Source organism: Aquarana catesbeiana, linkage group LG08 (assembly GCF_042186555.1).
Source record: "Aquarana catesbeiana isolate 2022-GZ linkage group LG08, ASM4218655v1, whole genome shotgun sequence".
Taxonomy (NCBI): Eukaryota; Metazoa; Chordata; class Amphibia; order Anura; family Ranidae; genus Aquarana; species Aquarana catesbeiana.
This window is the reverse complement of record NC_133331.1, coordinates 193,799,200-193,822,481: the sequence shown is the minus strand read 5'-3', so window position 1 is coordinate 193,822,481 and position 23,282 is coordinate 193,799,200. Positions and strand designations below refer to the sequence as shown.

Genomic DNA, 23,282 nt, shown 5'->3' with positions numbered 1-23,282 from the left:
GCAGAGAACACCACTCTAATGATATAATATCCGTGTAACCAGTAGCAATGAATACATGAGAAGCTACAAATGACTGGTAATTGCTGCTATTAGACCAGTACACATCTCCGGTGTACTACATTGCACACATCCCCGGTGTACTACATTGCACACTGCACCGGACACAGCTCACTAGCTCAGGGTGTGGAGACTAGAGACCAATGTTCAGTGCGCGCTCACAACCTCCCCTCCCGTGCCCGCGCACAAGGGTTTCCACAGAGCCCCCGCCCTGCGCACGCGCTCCCCGCCCCTCCGGCCCCGTATATAGTTGTCTGCTCGGGCCGTCCTCGTCTATCCTCCGCCTGTTGTCAGTGTCCCAGCTCCGGTGCCTGCCATGTATCGTTATTTTGGGGAGCTCGTGTCCCGGGGAGGGGGAGCCCTGGCTTGTGCTGTAGACTCCGCTCTACCGGCCACCACCACCCCCTTCCTCCGCCGCTACAGCCAGGCCGTGGACCCGGAGGATGACCCGAACTTCTTCAAGATGGTGGAAGGCTTCTTCGACCGGGGCGCTGGCATTGTGGAGGACAAGCTGGTGGAGGATCTGAAGACCCGGGAGACGGAGGAGCAGAAGAGGAAGAGGGTGAAGGGGATCCTCCGGATCATCAAGCCGTGCAACCATGTCCTCAGTGTCAGCTTCCCCATCAAGAGGGACAACGGAGACTGGGAGGTGGTGGAGGGATACCGGGCCCAGCACAGCCAGCACCGCACCCCCTGCAAGGGAGGTCAGTATAGGACAATCACACTCCTTCCTCATCAGGGCACCTTGGTAGGCACCATCAGGGCAACGCTGCCCCCCCCCTTTTGGTAGGCGCCATCAGGGCAACGCTGCCCCCCCCCCCCTTTTGGTAGGCACCATCAGGGCAACGCTGCCCCCCCCTTTTGGTAGGCACCATCAGGGCAATGCTGCCCCCCCCCCTTTTGGTAGGCGCCATCAGGGCAACGCTGCCCCCCCCCTTTTGGTAGGCGCCATCAGGGCAACGCTGCCCCCCCCCTTTTTGGTAGGCGCCATCAGGGCAACGCTGCCCCCCCCCTTTTTGGTAGGCACCATCAGGGCAACGCTGCCCCCCCTTTTGGTAGGCACCATCAGGGCAACGCTGCCCCCCACCTTCTGTTAGGCGCCATCAGGGCAACGCTGCCCCCCACCTTCTGTTAGGCGCCATCAGGGCAACGCTGCCCCCCCTTTTGGTAGGCGCCATCAGGGCAACGCTGCCCCCCACCTTTTGGTAGGCGCCATCAGGGCAACGCTGGCCCCCCCCCCTTGGTAGGTGCCATCAGGGCAACGCTGCCCCCCCCCCCCCCTTGGTAGGTGCCATCAGGGCAACGCTGCCCCCCCCTTGGTAGGAGCCATCAGGGCAACGCTACCCCCCCCCCTGGTAGGCGCCATCAGGGCAACGCTACCCCCCCCCCCCCTGGTAGGCGCCATCAGGGCAACGCTACCCCCCCCCCCCCCCTTGGTAGGCGCCATCAGGGCAACGCTACCCCCCCCCCCCCTTGGTAGGTAGGGGTCTTTTGCTGATCAGGATGTTTGATGTCCCTTCCAAAGCTAGAACTGATCAGTACAATCCTGTCACTGGCCCAGCTGGGACTGACCAAGACAATGTCTGCTGCTCTGTTACCTGTCACAACTGGGAGACCTTCCCCAATATGACCCCGGGGTCATTGTACAGCTCTGGGCCTGGGCCTACCAGGGACATGTGCTACTATCTGCACAACAATGTCTATGGTGACTTATGACTGTGTTCCTGGATATGGGTGACATGCAGTTGCTGAAGTTCTCTAACAGTTATCACACTGCCTGTTGACAGTACAAGTAACACCAACCAAGATAAGTGCCTTCTGGGGATACTACATTGCTTGGCAAATCTACTTTTAATCTAGGAGCCAGCTAAAAAAAGTTAGGAGCCAGTTTTTAACTAACAAACCTTATCTATGTAACATGTTCCCAAAGGTGAACTTATCCTTAAACCCTTTTACAGCCAGAGCCACTTTTGCACACTCTTACATTTTTTTTTTTTTTTTTTTTTTTTTTTGTGTGTGACAGGATCTCTTTAATGAGACATGCGGGGTCCACTTAATGTAATGCAATGCACACCTTTACATTCTTTTCCAGCCTTGATGGCCGGGGAAACTTTCAACAGGGCCCCAGAAGTAATGTTACTTGTCACTTCAGGGTCAACAACTAGAAGGGGAGGAGAGCAAACGTGTCCACTCCTCATTAGGTGACAAGGGGGAAGTGCATATACTGCCCAAGATGTGTGACGTGGGGGGATGCACAGGTACCATTCTAAATGTACATCATCTAGGTTCCCTAGAGTAGGTGACATTGGGGTGAAGCACACATACCGGACATGAGTGTCATCTAGTGTCTCTAGACCAGGTGACATCAGCACATGTACTAGCCAAGACGTCCTCTGGGTTCACTAGATGACATGGGAGGGGGGCACCACCACACGTACCAGCTAAGATCGGTCATCTGGATTCTGTAGTCTAGGTGACAGTGAGAAAGGCACATGTACCAGCCAAAACTTTTTGACCAATGGGGAGTGGGGGAATTCATTAGTTGACATGTTGGGGGGGGGGGGGGGGGGGGGGTTTATTGCATGTACCAGCCAAAAGTTTTCATCTGGATCCTTTATACTTGGTGACATCAGAAGGGTGCACAGGTATTGGCCAGGATGTGTGTCATTTGGAGTTGCTAGGTTATGTGACACCGGCCAAGATTTGTCTTCTGGGTTCTCTAGGCTAGGTGACATTGGGACAGGAAAATATACCAGACAAAACATGTAGGCTACTAGACATGGGATTGGTCTAATACATGTAGCAGCCAAAATGTGTCATCTGGATTCTCTAGGATAGGTGACATCATGGGGAAGCATGGGTATCGTCCAAGATTTGTGCTACTAGACTAGGTGACATTGGGGTAAAGCGCATGTACTGGCCAAAATATGTTCACTAGGTTAGGTGACATTGGGGGGGGGGGGGTCGTTAAGTGCATATAATCTGGATTCTCTAGGTTAGGTTATGTTGGGGGTGCATACACATATCCCAGCCAAGATGTGTGGTCATCTGGATTTTTCAGGCTAGGTGACATGAAAGGGAAGCAAATGTCAAGCCCAGACTTGTGCCATCCTGGGTCAGTAGGTTGGGTGAGATGGGGTGAGTGAACACTTCATGCAGCTGACCCCATGCAGTATGTGACATGAGTCCATGGCCTGTCTGCCCATTTTCCTACATTCTTGTACAGTCTGTGATTCCGAATCTTTTGCTCTTGAGAATATGACACAGTCATGTCTTTATGTGAAAGTAACCTCCTTACTGATCCCTTTTATTTCAAAGACTTTAGGCGTCTTATATTTGAAAGGTCTTAATGCAAGCTTTTCATCTTTAGGTTGTTTTTCTAGGTGCAGCTTGCTATTCTACCCCCATGATATCCCATTGGGGATTCATTAACAGGGCTATTGTGTGTGTGTGTGTGTGTGTGTGTGTGTGTGTGTGTGGTGTTGCGTGGGTGTTTTTTTTTTTTTTTTTTTTGTTTTTTTTTTTTATTTTCTTTATTTTTTTTAATAATGCTTTGCATTAGCAGCTATGGTTGCTTCCATTACCCCAGCAGTGTAGTCTTTGTTTTAATTGGTAATTTCCTTGGGTATAGATAATTGGGGGAGCTGGTGTGACTATGCTGCTGTCATTTTGTCCTTGTTCATGATCTGAAGGAACAGATGTGGATTTTTTTATTTTTATTTTTTCCCCCACCAGCACTTGAGGGTGGTAGGTTGGGAAACCAATTTTTTTTTTTTTTTTCTTCCCCTCATCTGGTTCTGTGCTAGGTTGTATTTACATCTGTATGTTTTGTCTTTTATTGCAATACTGTAATGTTGGCACGGTGGTGTAGTACGTTGCCATCATTGAATAGCAGCTCAATGCGATTAGCCAACTCAATACAACAAGCAGATGTGGGGCACCCGTGCACTGTGGTGGGAAAAGTGCTTTGGGTGCATTCAAATCTGTGTTGTGGTGCTTGGACATCCCACTCAGAATGAATGGGCTGTCATAAGTCAGTGCTGGAAATACCGCAAATAAACGCACGTGTGGTAATCGACACAGTGGATAAGTCTGAAGTTGTTTTTGAAGAGATTTTTCCTCACTTCTTGCCTAAGGGCCAATTTGCACTATAAGCGGTGACAGATGTTTTACTGCATGAAGATGTTTTACCACAGGGACACACAGGAAACAATTGTTTCCTATGTGTCCCATTCATACTGCAATAAAATGCAGACATGCTGCATTATATCCCAGCGCTCCAGCACTGCTATGCCAGACTGTGCAGCATGCCACCAACATTACAGTGAATGAAGTGTATGTTTTGTACACTGCAAATAAAGCTTGTACAAAAACAAAAGGATGGTGTTGTGACACGTGCGCCACATTGCCCCTTAGCTAGCAACACAGAGTGGCCAGAGAGCTAAGTTGCTCCAGCTGCTGTGCGTTTCGACTGAGGCATGTGTGAATTCGCCCTTAAGCTGGCCATATACTAGTAGACTTTTGGAGAAAAAAAATGTTTTTGTGCGAACATTCTCATCAGTACATTTGATGACACGATTTCAAATGTTTTGAAAGTACTACAAATACGTTTTAATGTTAAGGCAATTTAACCATCCATGTTTAGAAAGCGCTTTATTAGAAGAAAATTTCCATTATGCTCCTTTTTTAAAAAAAAAAAAAAAAAAAAAAAATTCTTCCTCTGCAGTCAGAAGCGATTGTTGGTATGACCCATGCTAATGATTAGAAAATTGGGTGAATGTTCTTAAAACCAATTTTTTAAGAAAAATTTTCTGGCCAGCTCTAGTTGTAACTGGGGCAGGTGGTGAGGGGACTTTCCTTGGCTTGAAGCTTGGAGAGTTAGAAGATAGGCAATTAAAAACTGTCATATTTTAAGTTGGGTTCACACCATTGCGGATTGGATGCGGATTCCCCGCGTCCAATTGGTAATAGCAGGAGATTTCGACCGGCTCTCTGTAGAGCTGGTTCACATCTCCGCAGCAGGTGCAGTGCGTCTTGCACAAAAAACATTGTGCGTCTTTTGGTACGTTTCAGCCCAAAATTCGGGCTGAAATTGGACCTGAAACAGTGAACCAGGACGCACCAGACCCCTGCTGTGAGCCGCATGCGGCGATGGTGTGAACCCAGCTTTAAAGCCAGCCATAGATGGAGTGATTTTCTTTTCTGCAACCATGGGTTGGGAGAACACCATGATTACTGCTAGCAATAATCGCATGTAAAATCTAGCAGGCAGGTTGTACCCAAGTTGATCTTGGTGCAATCAGCCTGCCCATACATGGTTGGAATCTTGGCCAGTCCCTGCTGAACAGGCTGAGATTTGGACAGTCTATGGTCGACTTAACTCTTCCATGTTCTTTTCACAACTTGACTTGGAGTTCTGATTTAATAAAAGGGTCACCTTATTAACCTCAGCAAACTCTCCTTTGCAGCTGAGTAGTCACCCCAGTCCATTGGTACCCATGGTGGGGGAGGTGGGTGCAGGCCCCCTGTCAGAACATAGTGCAGCGATCGCCCTGCTGAGCTATTGCCATTAACATTGCAATACAGTGACTCCTTCCAAGCGTGTGTGTGGTGTGGGGGTGGATTGTTCTGCCCGCTGTGTTGAACAAAAAACAAATAGTGCGTGTACCAGGTTTTATATAGAAGTCTACAAATCAGCTTCTGGAAAACCGCCCCTGAATTTTTCCCCTCTTGATCAGCATGGCAGGCTATAGCCTGCCACGCTGATCAATGTAGTCAGATGGCGGAAGAGTCTCCCCGCTGTCAGAATACAATGGCTCAGTGGGAAGGATTCCCCCATCTGTATCGAGTGTGTGGATGAGGGAATAGAGTCAGGTGTGACTAATCTGTGGGGTACAGACAGGTTGCATTTCGGCCGGCATCGGTCCCCCAGCATGCTCATTCGACAGAAAACCATTATGGTACTGGCTTTTGTCAGAGCGGGATCTGTACACAGGCCAAACGGACTGTTTTTTGGCCTGTGTGTACCCAGCCTTAGATCTTTTGGTGGTTAGATCTTGCCTGCAACCCTGACCACAATTTAAAGTCTGTATGTAGCTTAAAGATGACCTTGCACTAAAATATAATATCTACATAAATTGCTATTGAATGTGGTATTATAGGGGGGGGACCCTTTGGAAGAAAATCTTAAATACTTGCCTTGCTCACACGCTTCTGGTAGTTCGCCTAGGTGAGGTGACAAGCATTGGGATCCTAAGCTTTCCCATAATCACCTTGTGAGGTCTGCAACAGTATATGCTAATACAGAGAGCAAGGTGAGTGGTGTTGATGCATTCCTCCTGGGGTGTGGTGGGTTTTTTTCTTTTTTCGGTTAATGCATAATGAAGTGTTTTATGAACAAGGAGGGTGGACCCACATATGCAGAGCTCGCATGTTAGTGCAAGGTCCACTTTATAGTGTCAGTTTGTCCTTCAAAAACACATCATGCAGTACAAATTTCTGTTCTTGGATATGATTACTGTATATGTGGAGAAGAAACGTTCAGCAGGAACTGGATGACTTTTGGTCAGTGTGTACAGCAGACTTTGCAGGAGCTGCTGTTAGAGAATAGTGATCCACTCAGCTGCCCTCTGCCATTCATTTTGCTTGTATTACTATTCTCCCACATTGCATTTTATGAATGGAGATGGAGTGGTTGAAGGACAGACCTCCACTACCTTTCTAGAATGCAATGCATTGTGTGAAATTAATAAAGCTAGCACTATAAATAGTGGAGCGGGCAAAGGGGACGGGAGTGGCATAACTTTTCTCGGTAGCGACTGCTGTTGACCTTAAGTGTCAGACGTCCACTCAAGACACCTTCTGGTGGCTCTGAAGGAGACACTGAACACCAGAGTTTTACCAGAATCGGCCACCTGCAGGTAATGGGATACACACTATTGCACAATACTGATGTGTTTTAATGCCAAACTTTGGCTTTAACAGACCAAACAGGACCAAATAAAAGTTTATTCTTGGTGTTTTATGTATCCTTTAAAGACAACAGTTACAATTGGGATTTCACAAGAATTATAATATTTAGGCTTTATAAATTTATGCAGGTTTATTAATAAGATTTTATATTTGCCCCAAATTTTTGTTTTGCTTCATGTGATTTTCTGAGTGACATTTTAGGTTGGCTGTAGAGATTAGATGTCACTTGAAATCTAACAGCTGCTGTCCTGTCGACAATTTTGCCTGGTAAATTGCCTCCCAGGAATGCATAGCAAGGTCAGTTTACGTAGCCCACTCCTTAACAGGGTAGCTGTACCCATGGGGTGAGGGAGATTGGGCCCCTTTGTTTTGTTGTATTCCTTTCAGCTTGCTTGCACTACTTACTGTCCACACCATTACCCACATCTTCCACCTGCAGACCAATGTTCTGGGCTGCCTCTGGATGTCTCAGACCAGTGGTTCTCAACCGTGTCCTCAAGTACCCCCAACAGGCCATGTTTGAAGGTTTTCCTTTATCTTGCACAGGTGCTTTAAATCAGTCAATGGCTTGGTATTTTGGACAGCTATTTTATCTAAGTAATTCAAACCTGACCCACTATCACACGAGTGGTCTCCTGTCCTTACCAGTATTCCCAGTCTTTGGTAATTTTATCAACCACCTCCATTTTAGTGAGGGGTGCCTTGCATTTATCAGTGATCCTGTGGACTTGTCTTGTCCAGTAGAAGTGGCTAGAAAATGAAACCAGCATTGAAAGCTTCAGATGGAATAGGATTGTGGGGATTCAAAGTATTATCCTTTAGCCCAGGTTCACACTGAGCTACAGGAATGAATCTGAACTCGCACAATTTCACTCCCGCGTGTCCGTCTCGATTTCAGAGACATCTGTGCAGGTTTCTGCACAGATGTCAATCGCAGCCCAAAATCGCAAAATGGTACAGAAACTACTTTTTGAAATCGGTGCAGCGCTGCAGATGCGGCATCTCACCGATTAGGACGGTGCAATTGACATGTCAAATCGTAATAATGTGAACCAGGGCTAAATGCTGTTAATCCGATTGTCCTGCTGGTGATATGTTTACGCAATATATAGGAATCATTCTTCACGTGTGTGTGTGTGTGTGTGTGGGTTTTTTTTTTTTTTTTTTACCCATGATGCTATCTGTGCCATACATTACTGTTCATATGCTTTTTCTGAAGCTGGTTGTGTGATGGGTGTGTTTAGCTGGGTAGTTTCATGAAGGGGGGTTTACAGCTGATGAATGTAAATTGCTGAAGGTGTTGTATATGTGTACCATTCCAGACAGTGTGGTTAACAGGTGGGCATGACTATCTTAAACCATACAACTTGTATTTATTAGACTAGTCTCTTTTCTGGTTTTGTGTGGGTTTTATTTTTCTTTTTTTCTACTAACAATCTGGTCTTTCTTAGTAAAGGGTTGTAGTATCCAGGCAGTTAACATCTATACTGCAGCAAAGTTTGTTTTTTTTTCCTTTATAAACTGTGGTTTCCTTTTGAATTTAGGGAGTGGCAGGACTTCATTCTGCAAGCTTTTTGGTTTTCATCCAATGGAAACTTTTAGTGCTGAAAAAATGAACAAGTAATGAGTCATGCAGCACTGGCAGGGATTTTCTTGGTGTTTTTGTGTTCCCTGCGAAGTTGTTATGGATTTCACTTCAAAAGAATGAGTATTTCAGTCTGCTGTGTGCTGAGGCTGTATGTGGTACCCCCAGCTTTGCGCACACTGACCTATTAGTTGACTGCATTCGTCTCAACCCTGAGCTTCCAGTTCTGAGCACATATCCTTTTATGGATTTTAATGGCTGTGTATCTTTCTACACAATCGATGTGCATGGTACTGATTGCTGCCATTAAATGTCTTTTTAAAGGGCCTCGGTTTTGGATATTCACCCTCACTGTCTGCCTTGACCACAGCCAAAGATGGGATTTTCCCCGAAGTTGAAGAAAACACTTGCAGTTTGGAAATAGTAAAGCATAATAGAACTTGTTTAATGCCCCCTTTAGTTTGTTTGGGCCAACTAATGTAAACTCAGCACTGCAATCTGGCATTGGGACACAAACTTCCCGTCCTGCTTTCGAAACAAATAGCCATGCTGAGCACTGCACAGCTATTTGCAGGCATTTATAGAATACAAAGCTTCCTCTGATTGGCTGGGGCAGGGAGGCAGGTGGATGATATCAGATCTCCACCTCAGCCAATCCTGAAGGGCTGTGCAGCGCTCTGACTCTATTTTGTTCCGAAAGTGGACAGGAAGTTTGCGTACGTCTACTGAAACAAAGCTGAACAGTTTATACAGAGCGCCCAGCAAGTGCACCTATTAGTGCAGTAAATAGTTATAGGGACATTAAAAATTGTGTTGGGCTTTAAAGTCATTCAGGGGGTTATTTTTGTTTCTAAATTGTACTGTTCCTACTGTGCCAGGAAAGTTGTGTGAAAGTAAGTTTACTGCACAAAATTTCTGCTGTTATTTTCCTTTTCCTTATTCTCTTGTTAGGTATTCGTTACAGCACAGATGTCAGTGTTGATGAAGTAAAAGCCTTGGCATCTTTAATGACCTACAAATGTGCTGTTGTAGGTAAGTCTGCTCGTTTTGTTTTCAATAATCAATAAAAAAAATTGTGAATTTTAAAGTAGTGTGTGGGGGTTTTTTTTTTTTTTTTTTTTTTCTTTTTTTTTGTGCATGTATTTAAAAAAAAAAAACAAAAAAACTTACCTCTATGCTGCAGTATCGGTCTGATGCTGAGCCTGTCCCCCACCAGCTCTAAGTCCAAGAACTGAGCAATCACATGACTATTCTGGTGGCACTTCCCTTTTACATTCAGTTTCTCCCAATAGCAAGAGACAGAGAAGCTGAGGACCAGACAAGGTGGGAAGTTGTTTATGAATGTGATGTGTGAAGTAGAATACAAAACTGATTAAAAGTTGGGAAGTGGCAGTACCCTATTTGTAATTACATAGGTGCTGTTTTGGTATAGTTCTGCTTTAAGCTAGGAGGCTAATTTAATATTGCGTCAAAAATATAGTGGTTAATTGGCACATGTGATATATATATATTTTTAAACTCTGCAATATAACTCAATGTGTGCTTATTAGAAATGGTATACCTTCCCTAACCATGCATACCCCACTGGCTGATCTACATATACTGCTTTCCAAAAACTCAGCTGGTCCATTCTTTACTTCTCCCTCCTAGCTCATGTACTTGCTGGCTGTTTTTGGTGAGCATATCCTCACTTATGCCTCATACACACCATAAGAATACTGGACAAATTGTCCGTGTGGTTTGCTTGAATATGAAGGGTTACTAAAGTTCGGCAAATTCTTGTATGACAGAATACAACTTTGTAAATGATGTAACATATATTTTGTTTCTGAGCATGTGTGGTCTTGGTCACACAATTTATTTCATACAAATGCCATACTAGTTGCACAAACATTGTTTGTTTGTTCTGTTATCGTACAAGAAATTTTCTTTGCATGAACTGTCGTGATCAGCTCTCAAACGCTGTGTACTAACGATCAGATTATCCGACGATCGCTCAGAGTGGTATTTTTTGGCTGATTGTCTCATTGTGTGTACAAGGCGTTAGTCCTACATATTGGTGCCAGGCCTACTTTGATCTTCTGAGGAAATCTTAATCTGTAAGAGCCCCTTTACACCTGGCCAGTTTTTTTGCAGTATTGTCATATAGAATTGTGCAACGGGTTGCCAGTGTAAGGACCAAAAATCAAACCTGCACTAAACATCCCTGGGTTCATTGGTACCTATAGTACTTGGCTAGTGTGGTGTCATCCTAAATGAATGATAGAGTGCTTAGTAGTATCACAGGGTAAGATACATGCTTTATAGTATTACTGCAGTACCTAGGATTGCCTAATGAAGTCAGAGACCTCACAAAGGAGAAAACTGAACATGGCAAAAATGTTACTTCCTTTTTAGGTTGGTTTCACACCTTTTTATAAGCAGAATTTGGCATTTGATAAAAATGACTGAAAATGTAATGTGCGAATACTACTTGTAAACCTGGACTATAAAAAATACAGGGAATGACATTGCTGACTGCTTTCTGAAAATAACTGCTTGGCTGTGTCTTGCTTGAATACTTTGAATCCCTGACCTAGAACAAGCATGCAGCAAGCAAAGTCACAAAAACAGATCTAAATACTTATTCCAAATCAGTGACTTAGAAATAGGGCAGCAATGGCTGACTCTATTTTTCTCGTGATAGGCTTCCATTACTTTGTCATGTACTACCATAAGCTTTAAAGTTAAGTGTGTGTGTGTTTTTTTTTTTTTTTTTTTTTTTAAGATGTGCCTTTTGGTGGTGCCAAAGCTGGAGTGAAAATCAATACGAAGAATTATTCAGTAAGTATTCTCTGAATTTAAGAGCCTGGTGAGATGCGGTGTAAGGCCAATGTCAGACATGCAAGCTTGACAACACTAGTGACAGGATCACTAAAACACTACATACCTTTTTGCATAGGGAGTTGCTCGCTTGCTGACTGGACCAGTGAGATGACATTCCCTAGCAATTGTGATTCTGCAGCGTTCTGAGCTGATGAGGAGGGTGGTTTCATTAGGAAAATCGTTGACTCTGCTACAGGGAGAACCATGAAGGGAATGTGTTGCTTTTAACAGAATCGCCCATCTGACATGGTCCTCGGGGCTCATTCATATGTGTGACCAGGTGCTAAAAGCAGGCGATTGAGCTTCTTTACCTGTAGCCTCCTAAAGAATGGCATTCAGCCACGCAGGGCAATACACCTGCCGCTATGCTATATGGTCACAGCAAAGGTTAAACGGCATGTTGCATGCAGCGGTGGTACTGCCAATGAATGCGACCTATTTGATTGCATTATACAAAAACATATTTGGGAGCCACACCCTAAAATGCGTTTAAATTCAAGATGGTGCTGCTATAGGACCAACAAACAGTACATAAACAGATTACAGCGCACGCATTCAAGAATGACATTTCCTGCAAGGCTAGTTAAAAACACCTGAACGTATTCGGGGTACTTTGTTGCAGTAAGTGGGCTTAGCACTATATGACCATATAGTGTGACCAAACCCCTGTATTTTTTTGAATATGTTCTGGTGATTTTAACTAGCCTTGCAGGAAATGTCATTCTTGAATGTGTGCGCTGTAATCTGTTTTGTACTATTTGATTGCATGGGGCTATGCCCCATCTGTATATAGGGTATTTGCAGAGGTGAAATAAGCAGTAGGAGGTAGCGTGTTGTCTTCCCACCACCTGTCAATTTCTATGAAAAGCAGTCCACCGCTGATCGTATGAAAGAGCACTAAGCAGCAAAGATGCATGCTTGATCGGCAGCCTGATCACTTCACCACCCTCTGCAGCATGCCCCCACCACGCGTGCACCTCCACAATGTATCCCAGGCTTCGAGTTCTAATCAGTGGGCCCAGTACAAGCATGGCGGGTGCTGGCCGGTACAGAGGAGGGAAGCTAGTGAACATCCCTTTGCTGCCCTCTCCTGTTACTGACCCAGAAGCAACATGTAAAATGTCATTTTCAGGTCCTCATTTCACTTTATACTGGCTGGGGAAGAAGCTGATGGAGTGGAATCTGTGTGCCATCAACGTCATTGGAGGACAGGTGTTTTAGATCCCTGATGTCTTGTTGAAGAGCACCTGTCACCAAAAAATCGTTGCATAAAGGCATTTTTTCCCCCTATGGGATAAAAAAATGTAAAGTTTTATACCCACCAAGAAATCTCCACATTACGTATGGACGTAAACATGGGTTGGGGGTTCCTACGCATGAAAACATATGCCCCATGCATGTTACATATTTTGGTAAACACCAGAGTGGGGGCAATAATTTTAGGCCCCTTATTTACAGTTGAAGGAAGAAGTCCAGCCAAAGCTTGTTTGGCTGAGCTTCTCCTATGGATCACAGGTGTGCAATTTGTTTTGCACTCCTGTGACCCATTTTCAGCAGAGAGCGGACTGAAGTCCGCCCTCTGCTGATGTCACCACTGTCAGTACAGGCACCGTGTCATCCCAACAGTGGGAGTCTGGATCCGCCAGGTGCCTGGACTGACACCCGTCTCAGCCTCTCAGCAAGGAGCTGAGAGCCTGAGATGGCCGCTCTCCGCCCCTCCACAGCTCCAGTGAGTAAGGAGGGAGTGGAGAGCTGCTGACTGACAGTCATCAGCCCTCTGCTCGGACAGCTGTGAGAACCGAGCCATCGGCGATGTTCGATTGCTTGGTTCTCAGTGTAGAGGCGCTGGGGGACAGATGCAGCATCGGAACAATGCTGCATCCACCTAGGTAAGTATGAAACTGAACAGAAAAACCAAACCCATACTTCTCTTTTAACTCTAAACTGATGACCTGCAGGGGCTTTTAAAGTGTCGCCTATGGAAAATATAGGGTAATGAAGTTTGTCGCAATTTTAAGATTTGTAGGTGTCTACTTGCGCAACATCATATTTTATTTTAATTTTTTTAAAACCTGTAAATGGAAAAATTCAAAAATGATCTTACTACTGGGAGATTTAAAGCTGAACAACTCCTGTAAATTTTTGAGTGATGTTGAAATCTGCATAATGGAGCATCCAGACTCTGGTATGATGGCTCTTAGGGTGCTGATAGGTGATAGCCGTGGGTAGAAGTACCCCTTTAATTTGATGGATGGACCCTCCTACAGATACCACTGACTGAGAACTGTACCACAACACTAATGACCTTTTTTTTTTTTTTAGTATGGGTGCTTTAAATGAACCATGAAAAAATAGTGATGCGATACTTATCTGTTCTTGTTGCCAAAACTCTGACCAATATGAATTGACAGCCTTTTACATTTGCACACATCAGGTACCTTCTTATGGGTGCTAATCTATACTACATGGTTTTGGGTGTGCAACGTTTTTTATTATATTTTTTATTATATTCTTGCTCTTAGGATGCAGAACTTGAAAAGATTACCAGAAGGTTTACGATAGAGCTAGCAAAGAAGGGATTTATTGGTAAGTTACTTTTCTGTATTTTATTGGCTACCACAAACTGGTCTTATGTAGATGTGGGTTATTTTATTTTTTGCTTTAGGCCTGGTTTACACTATTGGGGGTGCGGGGAACCAAAAGCACCATATAATTTTCCTGCTGCTGTGTTTTAAACCTGGTACAGGAAATTTTCCTGCATGAAATGCAGGCACGGCAGCCTAGTCAAATGAATGGGCTGCTGTGCCCACACAAACGCAACTCCTAGAGCTGCAGTAGTGTGAACCAGGCCTTAACGTGAACTATTATATTCCTGCTGACCTCCATGACACTAAAGAAAAAAAAAAATGATGACTTCAAAGTAGGTGGTGGGAACCAATGAGAGCTGTGAAGTGTGGCCATAGTAAAAGCTGACTTGATGACTACTGTTCCCTCCCTGCTGCTATAGATCCTGTATTAAAAAAAAAAAAAATCTACCTGCTGTTTTGTAGTTCGGTCACCTGCTTCTGCAGCTCTGGTTTCACCGTGTAAGGGCTCTTTCACACTGGCAGCAATTATTGCTGCCCTCCAAAAAGTGATCACAATGGATTTCTTTTCAGATTGTGGATAACTGCGAGCCAACATTTTTACTGCCTCAACCTCCCCAGCCACCCATGTGAAGGAGTCCTAAGAGCCGGTTCACACTGAGGCAGCACGACTTGCAGCATGACTGCCTCAGGCGACCTACACACGACAGCAGCGGCGACTTGCAAAACGACTTCTATATGGAAGTCAATGCAAGTCGACCCCAAAGTAGTACAGGAACCTTTTTCTAAGTTGGAGCGACTTGAGTCGCTCCTATTAGAATGGTTCCATAGAACAGGACGTGAAGTCGTCCTAGTGTGAACTGGCTCTTAGGGAGGACTCAACAACACTGAGTTTCCAGAGTCATGACTTCACCCATAGGCTCCTATTACTCTTCCGTTGTCTGCGTCCCCTGCAGCAGCCACTCACTAATACAGGTGCACCAGAGATGCAGGATCACGTGTCTGACCAGATCGAAAAAAGGTAAGTATTTCCCAGCTTTCTTGCTTTTTATTCTGGGGAAATCCACTGTGGGTGAGTTAATGTAGCTGTATTTTACCTCCTTTTTCCACAGGACCCGGAATTGATGTCCCTGCCCCGGATATGAGCACAGGAGAGAGGGAGATGTCTTGGATTGCAGACACGTATGCCAACACAATTGGGCACACTGTAAGTTGGACTCATTGTGGTGGTTGCTCTATTTTTGTTTTTATACTCAAATATGCATTTTCTGCTTAGAGAATAAGATTACTGGAACATTGATCCAGTAATTTGTTTTTTTTTTTTTGGGGGGGGGTTGTTTAGTTGGAATGCTTTCATGTATGTTTTTGTCGTATGTTTTTGTCGTGTGTGTGTATATATTATATTATATATATTATTTTTTTTTTTTTTTTTTTTTTTCTTTTTTTTTTTTTAGGATATCAATGCACATGCATGTGTCACAGGGAAACCCATCAGCCAAGGTGGCATCCATGGACGTGTTTCTGCAACTGGCCGAGGTGTATTTCATGGCATTGAGAACTTCATCAATGAGGCTTCATACATGAGCCAGCTGGGAATGACTCCTGGGTTCGGTGATAAAACATTTGCTATCCAGGTATTTTATTTTCTATTGAAGGATATATTTATCTTAGTTGAGGCTTTGTTTGTCTAATTTTTATATTCTTTGTAAAGCTCAATTAGTTTGGGTCACTCCATGCTGTAGCTTTTACCATACTGCAAAAAACTTCTATTGTAAGTATTCATTGGACATATATTTTTGAAAGTACAGAAGTGGCATGCTAAAGAGCTGCTGCAGTAGCTTTTAGAAAGATGTCTATGAACTGCGTTTCCTAGTATTTGCTTGCATTGTTTTAAATGTGAACAGTAGAGATGTGCTTTTACTGTAGGGATTAGGTTATAAGTTTTGGCCATTATGGTGAAAATGTGTTTTATGGATTAGGTTTAATGTGCAATAAATTTTTATTCTTGGAGTGATATTCTGTAGGAAGCATTAAGCAGTTTTCACTGCAGCCAGTGTGCTGGGCCTGTATACTCTGGCTAAACCTAAAATGCATGTTTTTTGCAATGACGAAAAATAAGATACCAGCAGTGTAAATCCTAAATTGAGTAAACCATTCGTAAAGTTTGGGGGAGGGGGGGGGGGGGTGTTAATTTTTTTTATTTTTACTTATTTTTCCTTGCTCCCAGGGATTCGGCAATGTAGGTCTACATTCTATGCGTTACCTTCATCGTTTTGGTGCAAAGTGTGTTGGAATTGGTGAAATAGATGGAACAATCTGGAATCCTGATGGCATTGATCCAAAAGAACTTGAAGATTACAAGTTGGTGAGTAGTAATTTCATATGTTTACATCTCGTTTTCTGGGAAGTATAAACCACTTCTATGCTTCCCAGATCACTTTTCCATGCATTTAGATGTTCCTGCTCCTAATAAAACAGGTTTAGCTGTGTTTAGTGTGTGTCTAATTGGATCCTGGATGCACAGAATTCTATTCTCTCGACTCAATCTAAACTGAGTGCAACTAAATGCAGGTACAGTTGTGTTCATAAGTTTACACACCCTGGCAGAATTTATGATTTCTTAGTCATATTCTCTGAAAAATGGCCAACGCAAAAACATTTATTTTCTTAGTGTTTGGTTGAAGCCATTTATTATCAACTCTACTCTTTTTAACCACTTCAGCCCCAGAAGATTTGGCTGCTCAAAGACCAGGCCATTGTTTGCGATATGGCACTGCGTCGCTTTAACTGACAATTGCGCGGTTGTGCGACGCTGTACCCAAACAAAATTTTATTTATTTATTTTTTTTTTTTTTTTTGCTCTATAAACAAAAAAGTGACTATTTTGAAAACGCAATATTTTGTACTTTTTGCTATAATAAATATCCCTTATTTTTTTTAATCACTTGCCAACCAGCCTCCGCTGTTTTACAGTGGCAGAATGGCACGGCTGTGCGAAACGACGTTATGTCGCTTGGCCTTGTGGCCACTAGGGGCACGCTCGCCCCCGGAGCTGATGCTTGTGACACAGCAAGAACCGGAAATTGTGTGTGTGTGTAAACACATAGATCCTGGTATTCTGAGGGGAGAAGAGACAGACTGTGCGTTCATACAAAGTATGGACAGCGATCTGTAATCTCCCCTACAGTCCCATCCCCCCTTCAGTTAGAACACACACACACTAGGGAACAAATTTAACCCCTTGATCGCCCCCTATTGTTAACCCCTTCCCTGCGAGTGACATTTTTAAAGCACTGATCGCTGTATAAATGCCAATGGTCCCAAAAAACGTGTCAAGATGTCCGCCATAATGTCGCAGTCCCGATAATCGCAGATCGCCGCCATTACTAGTATAAAAAAAATGCTATTAATCTATCCCCCTATTTTGTAGACGCTATAATTTTTGCACAAACCAATCAATATACGCTTATTGCACTTATTTGTTTAACCAAAAATATGTAGAAGAATACATATTGGCCTAAACCGCGCAATTGTCAGTTAAAGTGACACAGTGTCGAATCGCAAGAAATGGTCTGGTCATTCAGCAGCCAAATCTTCCGGGGCTGAAGCAGTTAAAAAAAAGCGAATTTCTTTAATTGTACATCACGGGACACAGAGCCATAGTAGTTATTATCTGGGTTATAGGCCACCTTCAGGTGCTGGACACTGGCACACCCTAAACAGGAAGTTGCCTCCTCTATATAACCTCTCCCATAGCGGGATTACCTCAGTTTTTTTTTTTTTTTTTTTTCCACCAGTGTCTAAGGTGTTGGTCACGAGTAAAGATGTGCTGAGCTGAGCTCCACTGGAGCAATCCTTGCTGGGGCTAGCCATGCAGCCGGATCCGTTCAAACTGTCTTTTCAGGCCGAATTGAATGGTACCCGGGCCTCGTGTCTGGATCTCCTCCTCTCCATCCCTCGCTCGTGCGGGAAAAATCTTTTGAAAGCGAGAGGGGGGGTGCATGCGATGGAGGGGGCAGGGCTTAGCACGGCGTTGGAGTGTGGTTTTTAAAAAGCTCCATTTTTGCTGCTGCAAGTTGTTGGAGGGACACGAGCAAAGAGGGGCATGTAAAAGGTTTGGTGACACAGGCATTCTTATTCACACTTTTACTATTGGCATCAGGCTGAGCGTTAATAGCAGTGGCTGGACTATTGCTCTAAGCAGTGGAAGCGATTCTTCTGGTAGTACCTCTGCATTTATGTATCGGGCTATGGTCAGAAGGGGAGGTAGAAACACTCCAAAAGAGGGCTAAAGGGATCTCCCTCAAGCTCTGAAAGCCTAAAACTCATCTCTACAATGGCATCTTCCCCTGAGATGGGGTGACTGGTCAGAGTGGGCCTTCAGGGGCCATGAAATGTTTGCAACTGTTTACAACACTGCAGCCTCTGCCTATATTTCTAAAAAGGTCTTTTTCCTCAGCCATGATAGCATGGGGAAAAAGGTTGGTGGTTTTAATCGCATCCCAGATTGGGATAGAATGCGACAGGACCCTCAAACTGAGGATTTGGGGGCGGGAGAAGATATTTTCTCTCAGGGGACCGTGAACAGGCTGATGACTCCTCTTCTGAGGGGTCAGATGCAAAAGGATCAGCTTCACATTGTGGGTGCAATTCCTTACTGAAATTGGTCCGCTCCACTTTTTATGCTACCCTTAACTGAGTGTCCACTTCTTGTTTTGGGTTCGCTAAAGCCTTCTCAAAGCTGTGTATGCCTTTCCTGTCCATTCATTGTTGGGAAAGTTTATGTATTCTGAGGGGATCACCCAGATAAGCATTTTTTTCCCTCCTAAAAAGTTTTTCACACTTTATCCTATGGAGGGAAAAGGTGTTTAACTACTTCCATACAGGGCATTTTCACCCCCTTCCTGCCCAAGCCAATAGAGCTTTCTTTTGGTGGTATTTGATAACCCCTGCGTTTTTTATTTCTTGTGCTATAAACAAAACAAGAGTGACAAGTATGAAAAAAACACAATATTTTTTACTTTTTGCTATAATAAGTATCTAAATTTTTTTTATTTTTTTTTAAACAAATTTTTTCCTCAGTTTAGGCCGATACGTATTCTTGTTCCTGGATATCCTCTCTTTTTTGCGTAGAGTCAATCCAATCAGTTGTCTCCATCCTACACAGAGGAGAACTTTTGACGTCAAGGATGCATACCTCCGTGGGCATATTTCCCTGCTCACCAGTATTATCTACTTCAAGGTAGAAAATCTTCATTTTCAGTTTGTAGCCCTGCTTTTTGGTCTAGCTACTGCACCTTGAGTGTTTGCAGAGGTTCTGGCCCCTCCTCCAACCAGATTAACGGCCCAAGTTATAATGATTATAGTTTTACCTAGACGATCGGCTCTTGATAGACCAAAGTATGGTCCCCACATTCAACTACCTGGGATACCCAGGTTGGAATCTCAACCTAGAGAAGTCTTCCTTATAACCATTAAGGAGGTTATGGGTCTGTTCATAGGTACACCCAGAAAAGGGTATTCTTGCCCCAGGCAAAGATCAGGGCCATAATGGAACTGATTAAGGTGGTCGAAGCTAGATGAATCCTTCTATTCAGCTTGCACGAGGAAAAGATGGTGGCTTCATTCAAGGCCGTTCCTTATGCTCAGTTTCATTCGAGACTGCTACAAAACAGTATATTATCGGCTTGGAACAAGAGGGTTCAAGCTCTAGTTTTTCCAATGTCTGACTCCAAAGGTGTGCCGGAGCCTCAGTTTATGGTTAATAACCAAAAATCTGCAGTGGGGAAAATCCTTCGTACAGTTACCTGGGAAGTTGTTACATAGTAGGTGAGGTTGAAAAAAGACACAGGTTGGGCTTGATTGACCTATGTGTGTGATTATATGTCAGTATTACATTGTGTATCCCTTTATGTTGCGGTCCTTCAGGTGCTTATCTAATAGTTTCTTGAAACTATCGATGCCCCCCCGCTGAGACCACAGCCTGTGAAAGGGAATGCCACATCCTTGCCGCTCTTACAGTAAAGAACCCTCTACGTAGTTTAACCACTTCAATACCAGGCACTTAGACACCTTCCCGCCCAGACCAATTTTCAGCTTTCAGCGCTGTCGCAATTTGAATAACAATTGCGCGGTTGTGCTACACTGTACTCAAACAAGTTTTTTTTTTTTTTTTTTTTTTTTTTTTTATCATTTTGTTCCCACAATGGCTTTCTTTTGGTGGTATTTGCTCACCTCTGCGGTTTTTATTTTTTGCGCAACAAATAAAAAAAAAAGATCGAAAATTTTGAAAACAAGTTTTTTCCTTTTTGTTTGTTAAAATTTTTTGAAAATGAGTACGTTTTCTTCTTCAATGACTGGCACTGATATGGTGACACTGATTGTTGGCACTGATGCCCCTAAGGTTGGCATTGCTGGGCATCACTGCAATATACTGGTGCTAATCAGTGCCCATTTGTGGGCACTGGCTCAGATTGGGCACATGTGGATGGCCATGGGGTACATACCTGGGCATCCACATGTTGCCCCTCTCCCTGGTGGTCTTAGTGGTGATCCCTGGTGGTCCAGCGTGGTGATCTGAGGGGGGGCTGCGCTGATAAACAATCAGCGCAGACAACCCGGCCCCCCCTGTCAGGGCCGCCGATCTGCACTCCTCTACTCGCGATACGCGAGCGCGCGGCGGCATGTTATCCTGCTGGACGTCATATGACGCCCAGTCAGGATAACTGAACCGCCGCCATCTGCTATGGGCCGGGCGGGAAGTGGTTAAGGTTAAACCTCTTTTCTTCTTCTTTTAATGAGTGGCCACATGTCTTGTTAAACTCTCTCCTGCAAAAAAGTTTTATTCCTATTGTGGGGTCACCAGTATTTGCATATTGAAATCATATCCCCTCTCAAGCGTCTCTTCTCCAGAGAGAATAAGTTCAGTGCTCGCAACCTTTCCTCATAACTAATATCCTCCAGACCCTTTATTAGCTTTGTTGCCCTTCTTTGTACTCGCTCCAATTCCAGTACATCCTTCCGGAGGACTGGTGCCCAGGTGAGTCTTGTAGTAGAATTATCGTTTTATCTCTGGAGTTGATTATTTTTTTTTTTTTTTATGCATGCCAATATTCTGTTTGCTTTGTTAGGCTCAGCAATGGCATGCAATACCAAGCTGCAGCTATCATCTACTAGGACCCCCAGGTCCTTTTCCATCCTAGATTCCCCCAGAGGTTCTCCAGTGTATAGATTGCATTCATATTTTTGCCACCCAAATGCATTATTTTACATTTTTCTATATTGAACCTCATTTGCCATGTAGTTGCCCACCCCATTAATTTGTTCAGATCTTGCATACAACAACATACACCAACCTTTTTTTTTTTTAGGTTGGGTAGCAGTCTTGGAAGAGGTAACTGTCCAAGAGAAGTGGTCCAGATCAGAAATTACCTTGTCCATTAACATTCTACAGATTTGGGCAGAGCGCTTGGTCCTTAGCGCCTGGACGTTTAATTTACGGAGCTATCCTCTTAGGATCCAATCCGACAATGCCACAGCAGTGGCCTTTATCAATCACCAAGGGGGCACAAGAAGTTGTGCGGCTCAGAGAAAGGTGAATCATATCCTATCTTGGGCAGAAAACAATGCACCTTGCCTATCGGCAGGTTTTCGTTCTAGGGATAGAAATTTGTCAGGCGGTCTATTTTGAGTCACGAGTAGTTGTTCCCGGGAGAATGGTTCCTTCACCCTGATATCTTTCTGACAAAAGGTCAAAGATGGGGGATCCCAGACGTAGATCTGTTTGCATCCAGGTTCAACAGAGTTCGACATCTTTTATGTTAAGAACAAAGAATCCGCTAGCATGCGGAACAGGTGTGTTCCCATGGAATCCGTTTTACTGATTTATGCATTCCCTCCTTTTCTGCGAGCGTCTACGACTTCTTTGCAGGATCAAGCATTAAGGGAAGTTGGTGATTCGTGTGGTCCAGAAGATCTTGGTATGTAGAGATCATAAGGATGGCGGTAGGGGTCCCATGGTCCCTACCACCACGTCCAGACCTTCTCTCGCAAAGGTCCTGTATTCCATCTTGCCTTACAAATGCTAAATTTAACGGTTTGGCTATTGTATTGTTCAGTGGTATCTACCTTGATTAAATGCAAGGAAGCCGGCCTCCATAATTGTATATTATGGAGTCTGGGAAGCATATGTCTCCTGATGTGAAACCAGGGGTTGGCACCCCAGGAAATAGGTCATAGGTGGAATCCTTGACTTTCTGCAGATGGGGTTAGATATAAAGCTGGTCTTGAGTACTTTCTAAGGATAGGTCTCGGCCTTATCGGTATTTCAATGACCACTTGCTTCGCATTCTTTGGTTCATAACTTTATTCAGGGGGTAACATGGCTTAATCTCTGGTTAGGTCACCCCTGGACCCTTGGGACTTGACTTTAGTTTTGTCGGCATTACAAAAACAGCCGTTTTTGTTTCGTTTTTTGAGCCGATACAAAATATTCCCTCGGTCCTTTTTGACAAGGAAACTATTTTTTTTCTGGTAACCATATCTGCTGCATGAAGTGTATCAGAATTGGCTGCTCTTTACAAAAAGAGCCATATTATTGTTCACAAGGATAAGGTAGTATTGCGTCCTTATCCTAACGTTTTACCTTCATTTTTTCCAGAACCCAGTTCTATGGAAGAAAAATCGCCACGTTCTCTTGATGTGGTGAGAGCAGTCAAAGTCTACGTAAAGGCAACTGATCAGATTCGGAAAATGAATGTTTTGTTCGTATTGCCCGAAGGTCCTAAAAGGGTTGTCTCCCTCCCCTCAGTTGGCATTGCTATGGGACATCCCACATAGTAACTACTATGGCTCTGTGTCCCGTGATGTACGATTAAAGAAAATAGGATTTTTATAATGGCTTACAAGTAAAATCCTTTTCTTTTGAAGTACATCATGGGACATGTGCTGCCAAACAGCACTGTGACAAGCCTCAAACCTTCTGGCACAAAGTCATTTGGAGTGATGAGACCAAAATTGAGCTTTTTGGCCACAACCATAAATGCTATATTTACAGAGGAGTCAACAAGGCCTACGATGAAAGGTACAGAGGTGGATCGCTGATGTTTTGGGGAGGTGCGAGCTACAAAGGAACAGTAAATTTGGTCAAAATTGATGGCAAGATGAATGCAGTATGTTATCAAAAAATACTGGAGGAACATTTGCATTCATCAGCTAGG

At 44.0% G+C, this 23,282-nt stretch overlaps 1 protein-coding gene across 1 annotated transcript in view; it reads left to right on the top strand.

Moving 5' to 3' along the window:
* The first annotated feature begins 281 nt into the window (after positions 1-281).
* LOC141106199 (glutamate dehydrogenase, mitochondrial) overlaps positions 282-23,282 on the top strand; it is a 34,563-nt gene continuing 11,562 nt past the window's right edge. Inside the window, exons 1-7 of the mRNA XM_073596747.1 lie at positions 282-761; positions 9,566-9,646; positions 11,382-11,437; positions 14,002-14,065; positions 15,177-15,271; positions 15,519-15,698; positions 16,292-16,429. Coding sequence (XP_073452848.1) covers positions 374-761; positions 9,566-9,646; positions 11,382-11,437; positions 14,002-14,065; positions 15,177-15,271; positions 15,519-15,698; positions 16,292-16,429 — 1,002 coding nt within the window. The 5' untranslated portion in view covers positions 282-373. The remainder of the gene's footprint in view (positions 762-9,565; positions 9,647-11,381; positions 11,438-14,001; positions 14,066-15,176; positions 15,272-15,518; positions 15,699-16,291; positions 16,430-23,282) is intronic.